The 8,921-nt window shown below is 34.7% G+C and overlaps 1 protein-coding gene across 1 annotated transcript; it reads left to right on the top strand.

The window, feature by feature from the left end:
* The first annotated feature begins 7,406 nt into the window (after positions 1 to 7,406).
* LOC145685165 (uncharacterized) lies at positions 7,407 to 8,213 on the top strand. The gene has a single exon (XM_081757518.1). It carries the CDS (start codon positions 7,407 to 7,409, stop codon positions 8,211 to 8,213), a length of 807 nt encoding a protein of 268 aa, XP_081613644.1.
* Positions 8,214 to 8,921: the final 708 nt, after the last annotated feature.

Here is an 8,921-nt window from a genome sequence, read left to right as displayed (position 1 = left end):
AAATATACTATTTTAAGAAAGTTACTAAATTTGGGTGGAAGTTCGCAATTCTCTCAGTTCGCAATCGTTTACTGATACAACCCTTACATTTACATATTAATATACATTCAATATTGTCGTTCACAATAATATTGAAATATTGTATCTTCATGTGACAGTTCAATGACTCACATTGGATTGATGAACGTTAAAATCTCGAACTCTTGAGGATTTGTGTGATGTCAAGATTAAAAGTTAAAGCATGAACTGATAACATCAATTCAAAGCATGAAGAGCAAACATCTGGTAGCATTATCGAATGTTGCTCACACAAAATTATAAACAAAAAAATTGTTCATGGAGTTAATGTGTGGAGGGAAGAAAATAATATTTAATATAATTTAGTTACAAGTTTTTCGTTTGTTACACACACACACACACGCATATATATATATATATATATATATATATATATATATATATATATATATATATATATCGTTACAATAATGTATAAACACTCTCCCGATACCATTGATGCTACAACTGGACACAGCAGTTTGTTGCAACAGAATGTTGGAGAGTTCTGGTGTCAATTGTTATCACCCTTTTCTAACATATTGTGATGCGTTCAGTTATTTATTAAATAAAATCCATTATATTGCAACTTTTCGCAATGAAGTAAAAGAAATAATCATTCTAAATTCTTACAAGGTATTTAGTGTCATTAAAGAAGCAAGCACGTACAAGATAATGTGCCACTTATTAATGTTCTATCTTCACTGATGTTGGAAAGCACAATGAAATTCAGAGTTGAATTTTTAACGTGTGATTCTGAATTCGAATCTGCTCGTATTTTAGCCTTTTAAGTGAGTGTGTATCACTTTGAAGAATGTGAGAGAACAAGAAAAAAAACTTACACAGCATGCATCTCGCTGTAAACGTATGTCTTGGATTAGAATTTATAGACTTCAAGTCTAACTACAAACAATTATAAATACGAAATAAAAGACTATATGATCCATTGCGTTCTGACGCATCTTATTTTTATTTAACCTATTGCTAAACATTAAGTAATTATTTTATCAGATTGTGGATTTCATAAATCAGTATAACTTATTTATAACATTAAGAAATATGTATAATATATACGCATGGTCTCTTTGCATATGATTCTAGCATTCATCCTTGGCAGTACAATGGAGATAAAAGCTCTTAAATGAGAGCCGAGTAGTATATACACTCTCATTTAAAGCAATAGGTTGCTTTCCCTGGTGTTAAAGCGGAATAATTAATTCTAGTTGATCAACGAATTCAACTAAGTGACAACATGAAAATTGTTATTCGATAATTAAGTCTGTGTGTTTTTGCTTAAAACAATATACATATTGCTTATATCGGGCGTATTGTCATGTTATAAAGGCGTACAAAGCACGTTGTTAAAAATTATGCGTAACTAAATGCACTGTGTGTTAAGGTAGGGAAACATAACGGTTTAACAGATGGAAATTCGTATATTTCGTAAACTGTGCTTTACTTGGTGTATTCTTTGTGTTTTATTTCTATGACTGTACATATTCTTATATCTACGCTTTTAGTGATGTAAGTTGTGAGAATGTTCGTGCGTATGTGTTCGTTTTGTTACATGTGTGTGTATGTTTATTCGTTATGTTCATATGTAATTTACATTCAATACTGGTGCAAATATGTAAAGGAAGTGCTGAGAAGCTTTGCGTGCTATTTCTTTCGGCTGCTAAGAAGCAATGGTTTATTACTCAATTTAAAACAATAAATATAACGTTCAGTATACCATGAAGAAATCAATGGGAATGTGCGAAGCAAAGTGAATTGGAAATTAAACAGTATGGTAGAAAATGAGTATGTTAAAAACTTACTTTTATTTTTGCCTGCTTAGTTCTTATCCAGTAATATAGCAATATTCTATCTCTATTTTCTCTCCGATGCTAACACTTGATGGTTCTCAAGCAGAGTCTTCTTCGTTCTTGCTAAAGATACTGGGAGAAGACCCTTTTCAATGCTGAGACGGTCAGTGACCTTCGAGGTAATTTCCCTCTCAGACCTTAGTTACAACGAATTCATTGTTGTAAAACAAATTTGATGTTTTTCCCAGAGGGTTTCATATAATTCATTCTAAGTGCCAAAGCATAATCAGTCATTACCAGGATTTGTTAAAAATAGTCCAATCCCTTAATATCGCGGTAATTGCCATAAGACAATCTCCGTTAAAACCTAAATTGAAATCTTCGCGCTTTCAATTCGATGGCTACGAACTGTTTCGTGCAAATCGTTATCAAAGGGGTGGGGAAAGTGTTTGTGCATTTGAAGAAATTATATAGAATGCAAAATCATAGACAATTCTACACCTGAATACAACAACAATTCTTAGTATTTGCTGCTTGAGGTGAACACTAATAAGTACAACGTAGCCATCTGCATTATTTATAGAGTCCCTAGTGCTCGTATGGTATCAGTGATTGAGGAATCTTTTTCCATCCACTTTTTACCCTACGAAGATATTATAGTTTTAGGTGATATCAATCTAGACTTTTATAAGAAAAACGATGTGAAGAAAAGAATTAGCAATGTTCGAATTATTCAATTTGTCGGTTTTACCACTCAAAGCTACACATCACTCTAAAAGTTCACATTCCTGGATTGATTGTATTGTGTAATCAAAACCCAGCAAAGTAATGCAACACTACCAGTTAGCACCAGGAATGTCTAAACTCAATCCTTCATACTCAGTCCGTTCGTACTCAGTTTCTTTCATACTCAGTGCGTGTTCAGAAATACATACCTAACATTATATAGCAAAGAGACTTTAATAATCTCTTTGCTTTATTGCAGAATGCAGCCATTCAGCCTTGGGCTTACATATTATTAATTCCAAATTTGAATGATAATTATCTTGAATTCAATAAAATGTAACTTGGCTTAAATGGTAAATATGCACCCGTTTTCACTGTGCATGTTAAACAAAAACCAGCACCATGGATAACTTCTGAGATAATTTATTATACGTCATCCGCGATTCATCTTTTCGAAAATTCATGAGAACATGTAATACTGAAGACCGCGACATTTATAAAAACTAGCGTAACAAAAGAAAACAAAATGTTAAGAAACACACAGTTTAGGTACTCCCATGCGCAAAAAAAAATTGCGCGTATACTGTACCTGAAGATTTTTCGTATTTATTCCATTTTCCTTACGTTTATAGGTAAAATTCAGCTATTAGTATGTGGAGATAATAGAACGCAATCCATCTAAGGAGATATTTCAAAAAAATATAATAAAATAATAAAAAATATAAGCAAAAACAAAATTATGCTCGTTTTTTTGTATACTGGGAACGATGATTTCCAGGGATTTTTTCAGTAGCAGAGCATGATTGCGGAGGGAATTCAGTAGGGGAGTCGAGGAGTTGGATCAAGGAACTGGATAGTGGACTAAAATGTTGCATTTATTGGTTAAAACCTAGTGTGTAGATTGCCTGCCAAATGTAAATTAGCTTCTGTAACTAAGATGTCGTACGAAAATATAGAATTAAACAGAAAAACTCTTATCTTAAGGTTCGAAGCGATACGGACCATGGTTATGAAGATTATTTTTTTTTGAAAAAAAAAAGAGCCAACACCACGTAACCTCCGTGGTTAGGTGGATAGAGTGGCGGACTTGTAGTTACTTCATTATTTTGACACCACATCGAATCCCATCCCATCCCATTCTTTTTTTTTTACAAAACATTATAATTTTCATGTTAATAAGAACCGAAGCAATATAATAAGGACAACTTACTGATATTTTGCTGTAATGACGTATTTATCCAGGATTAGAGAATTATTGTTAATAGCTATTGTTTTCTGTTCATGCTGTTGTATAGCTTCTCTCATACTGTTTTCTTGGGGAAAGAACAATTTTGTCTCCAACAAAGTGTGAAGGATATATACGGACAGAAAAAGACATCTTAGTACCAAAAGTGATTTATCGTGATGAAATGGTCTAGTTTGCCATTATTATTAAAAAAAACTGAATTATTGAAGTTGGCTTTTCTTTAGGTTTTAGCTAAAAAAAATATTTTTCTTTATAAGACTATACTTTATGGGGCAAGGTGTGTGATCATACCCACAAATTTAGCTAGGGAGTGAAAGATAATTGTTTATACAAACATTTTACAGCTTTAGGTGCGTGAAACACCAACACACCATGGTCTCGCTTATCCGACCATCCTTTGTTCCACATACCGTATGATCCGATATTTCATTGCAAATAGCACCAATCGGCAAGAAGAACTGCAAGTTGTGGTCTAAATCTATTTTTCATGCTCTGGAGTCTATCGCCTAGCGCGCCCTCTACACCTTGACTCATGCGTCTATCATTCAGTGCAGACACGTATCTAGGTTTCTATTCGGAGTGGGCCCAACACGTATGATTCTAATTACGTAGAATTACGTCCTCGTAAGCACGTAATTCTAATGTTTTAGAAATATCAATATCAATAATAATAATAATAATAATAATAATAATAATAATAATAATAATAATAATAATAATAATAATAATAATAATAATAATGCAACAGTTCTGTACGTCTCTTAAACTTCTTCCTACTTTTCATTTATAAACCGCATTTACTTTACATTTACTTTGTAAACTGCGTTATAGAACAAACAAAATGAAACATATTTTCGAGAAAAAATGTAACTAAAGAAAATTGTCTGCTACGTATATCGCATAACAAAAATAGCAAGAAGACATTGAGTGTATCGTTCTAGTATATTAAAGTTAAAAACAGAACGGAAAAGAAATGTTAATCCTATTTAAAACTGTTCTTTAATTCCACCTGGTATAATGGCATTATGGTATGTTCTCAGAATTATAACAAGACAACAGCACATTACCCAAAGTTTGGACACTGACTACTAGTAAACTAATATAAAAGAACCTAAAAAGGGCAAAAAAAGTTTATTAAAAAGTGCTTGAATTTCGGAGAGTGACAGCCCTCAGGGTTTCACGCTGGATACGTCCCTGATTCAGTGCAGTGCAGTTATTTGTTATAAAACATTATTATTAGATGCGTAATATGTATATTTTTTCTTAACACATCCATATTATCCAGCGTTCTGACTGCCTGTTTATGTCGGATAAGCGAAACTCTACTGTATTTCCAAAACTAGCATATACATGAACTAGAATTGTATCATCCTAGAACAGACAATAGTGTGAAATGCTTATATTAAAAGGCTGGAATAAAAAAAAGCGTAAGTACTGTTTTGGTAGGGTGAGAACAAATTAAAAACAATTGAATATATTTCCTAGGTATCAGATTATCATCTTATTGTGTCGACGTGTATTCTTTTTTAAACATTGTTCTAAGTCATACCATTCGCAATATTCCTAAGGAAATCGAAAGAAAAACTCCTATGTGTCTCTATGGCAAAGCGGCTTAAGTGCATGGTCCGAAACCGATTCCCACGTTAAGGTATAGATAAAGTTCCCGTACTTCAAAAATGCAAATCCGGGACGCTACTAAATTACGAGAATCTTTGAAATGCTTAAAATTGAAAGAAGTGTTGAATACTAATGTACTTTCCTCCATTAGATAGAGTTATTCAAGTATTGCGTTATCACATTTTTATTCATTTCACTAGACCTTCCAAGGACGTCAATTTCTCTGTAAATTTGGGGGGGGGGGGTCATTCAAATGCAGAAGATATATATATATATATATATATATATATATATATATATGAGGATTTTAAGACAAATTACACTCAAATTATGCCAAATATTCTATATTCATAAATACAAAGGTGGCCTACATGAGCTTTGGGCGGGCCCGGCCCCAAATGGATCGGCGCCCTTGCCTTCTTCCTAGTTAAGAAAACGTATGCAGATGATTTACTCCCTCCCCTTGGTAAGCAAAATTGTTCTTTTTCCCTCAAGATCTGTTGTGTTTCGTGAAATAACAACAGGAATTTCCTGATTACCTAACCATTTAAATGAATGTTTTCTCTTAGAGCCATCCCGTCGATTCGCGTTGCCTAGGACTAAAATAAATTAAGGGTCAATAATGAAGATGAGACATCCATATGAAACATGAAGAGACATGTGGATCGAAGATCTTTCTTTGTTCCAACTTTGATTTTTTCAAATCCATGATGGGAAATTATATTATGAGTACAATTTTCGAAATTAATAGTATACAATCGTAAAAATATCTTACAGAACGATGGTTTATTGTAAAATACTTTGACTCAAAGAATGAATTACAAGTAATAAACTTGTTACTTTTCCTGAAGAGTCTAAGTCTTGAATGAGACGGAAACTCTCGAGCGTAGTGCTTGGAACGATTGCCTCACTTGTTCTACCTTCCCGTGGCGCAGCCTTGATTCGACTAGATCCTAAACGTATTATTCAGAAGTCGAAGTCGGAAGATGTTTCCCATTTTTCCAAAACACTCTTGGTCGATTACAATCTGCCTCACTCGTGAGGGGAAAATCCCATGCCGTAAGCGTCGGTGGACCACCGATAGGCAACTAGTGACATGTCCCCAAAAATTGGCGGTCCCGCAGCCAAAAATTGGTAACACTTCCGTTTTGAAAATTATACCACCACCGGCAGAGAAGCGACGGGACGAAAACGAACCACAAAATTATTCCCCTAAAATACGTTAAATCGCCTATATGCGTAATTTCTTTGCATCAAGGTATCTAAAAACATTTTTTAAAAAATAAAACAAAAGTGCCGTGAGCTGGGCGTGAACCATCAACCTTAGGGTTACTAGTTGCGTAATCTTCCGAACTCGCCACGGAAGCGACTATGAAGACACAGCTTGTAGAGTGATAAATCGTGGAAGTCTTTTTAATATTTCTAATCAGAGTGCTCTTTTAGCCGTGTATATTTGAAGACAACTGTTTGGAATCAGATCAAATGCACTCGTCATGTAATTTTATAACAAAATGGCAAGCGTCTATTTACTTTTTTCATAGTTCTCCCATATTCACTTGCTAGTGATCGGCGACAGTTGCCAACTAAATTCATACAATTATACGCACCCATCTCAAGATTTTTCACTTCATGATGTAAAGGCAGGAGTTACTCTTGACCCCCGGAGTTCAAGTCTTCTCCTTATAATAACAATTCGTCAGCGAAAAATAATATATAATAATAACCGCATGCACATGACTGGTGATAGTTCATGTTGGTCCCTTTACTATTCTCCGCGACAAATCAAACGAGCGTGGACCAAAATGAAGTCCTCGTTCTTACGTGGTGGTAACTTCAATACCCCCGACTTTTTTTAATGCTCAGATCTGCCTCTTCAGTTTCGGCATCTGAAGACTTTAACCAAAACGGGCTATCATCATCACATTGGAATGCTGTTAGTTATAGGTGGGATTGAGATGAATCCTGGACCCAAATCAATAGATGATCTGTACAAAAAACTTGAGGAAATGGATCAAAAAATCGGTAGTATTTTCAAAACGACTAGTGACCTAAGTTCGCAACTTGAAGTGGTAATGACAGAATTAAGTGCAGTGAAAAAGGAAAACGAGAAACTGAAATCACAATTGGCTTTTAATTGTGAACTTTTGGACAAACTTGAGAACCAATCGCGCCGAAACAATCTTATATTTCGGAATATTGGTACATGTAACCGAACTGAGTCATGGGAAGAATCAGAAGAACGTGTAAAGGAATTTGTGGCCAAACAATTAAAAGTTGATTTGGATAGCTTAGCAGTGGAAAGGGCTCATCGTCTTGGACGTGGACCCAACAGTCCTATCATTGTGAAATTCTCGTCGTACAAGAAAAAAAGTGAGGTGCTTAAAAATGCCTATCGAGCAAAAGGAACTCCTGTAATTATTACAGAAGATTTCTCAGCATCGGTCAGGCAAACGAGAAGACATCTCCTACGTTATTTGAAGGATGCTCGCTCGCAAGGGGACCGTGCAAGACTTCAGTTCAATAAACTGTGTATAAATGGAAAATCATACACACTAGAAGAGCTTCAAACACGCAGTGATGAAATAACAGGACATGAGTTGAACCAAAATGCGACAAGAGAGGTTACAACATTGAGTGTGGACAATCAAAGTGCTTCCCCCAAAGGCTTGTCTATGTGGAAGGAACCGCCACCCGCTGAGAAGAGACAACAGAAGAAACCAACCCGCGCGACCTTGAGCCAACCAGCCAGATATAGGGATTGACAGAGGAAGGAAAGTGAAGAAAATGAATTGGCTGTGGGTAAGTCTTCTTTCTCTCAAAACAGTGAAGTGTACAATCAAGTGGTATGTGAAAACAGTGGTGACACTAGAACAAGGACTGCTTTACGAGTCTATTATCAAAATGCAAATAGTTTGCGTGGTAAAGCCAACATTTTTTTCTGCAATGTTCTGTCGCATGATTATGACATTATTACAATAACAGAGACATGGATAAATGAAAAGCATTATGATGCGGAACTATTTGATAATAGATATACTGTGGCGCGTCAGGATCGCAATGTTGATAAACTAGGCAAATCTAGGGGGGGTGGAGTTCTTGTGGCAGCTTTGCAGAAATACAATCTCAGTATAATAGACAGCTATGATGATGAATTTGATTGTGTTATTGTCAAAATCACGACTGGGGGTAAAACAATTTTTATATGTGTAGTTTATTTTCAACCAAATTCAAGTATAGATGTGTATAATATTTTTTTTTGAACGTATTGAAAGTAAGTGTCCCCAAGGCTGTTCTGTTCTCCTGGTTGGTGATTTTAACATAAGAGAAATAGAAAACAATGAATTTAATCTGGAAAATAGTATCGTAAAATGTCAAAATTTACATAATTTCATGGTTTTTTTATGATATGAAATCTTTTAACCACATACAAAACAATAATAATCGAACTCTAGATCTAGTTTTATCTACAC

This window comes from Thermobia domestica, chromosome 5, assembly GCF_964235325.1.
Source record: "Thermobia domestica chromosome 5, izTheDome1.hap1.1, whole genome shotgun sequence".
Taxonomy (NCBI): domain Eukaryota; kingdom Metazoa; phylum Arthropoda; class Insecta; order Zygentoma; family Lepismatidae; genus Thermobia; species Thermobia domestica.
The sequence above is the reverse complement of the archived record's forward strand: the minus strand, read 5'-3'. Positions and strand labels throughout refer to the sequence as shown.

Bases quoted from the DNA above. Each gene is read 5' to 3' on its own strand.
- LOC145685165 (XM_081757518.1), top strand. From the start codon at position 7,407: ATGAATCCTGGACCCAAATCAATAGATGATCTGTACAAAAAACTTGAG.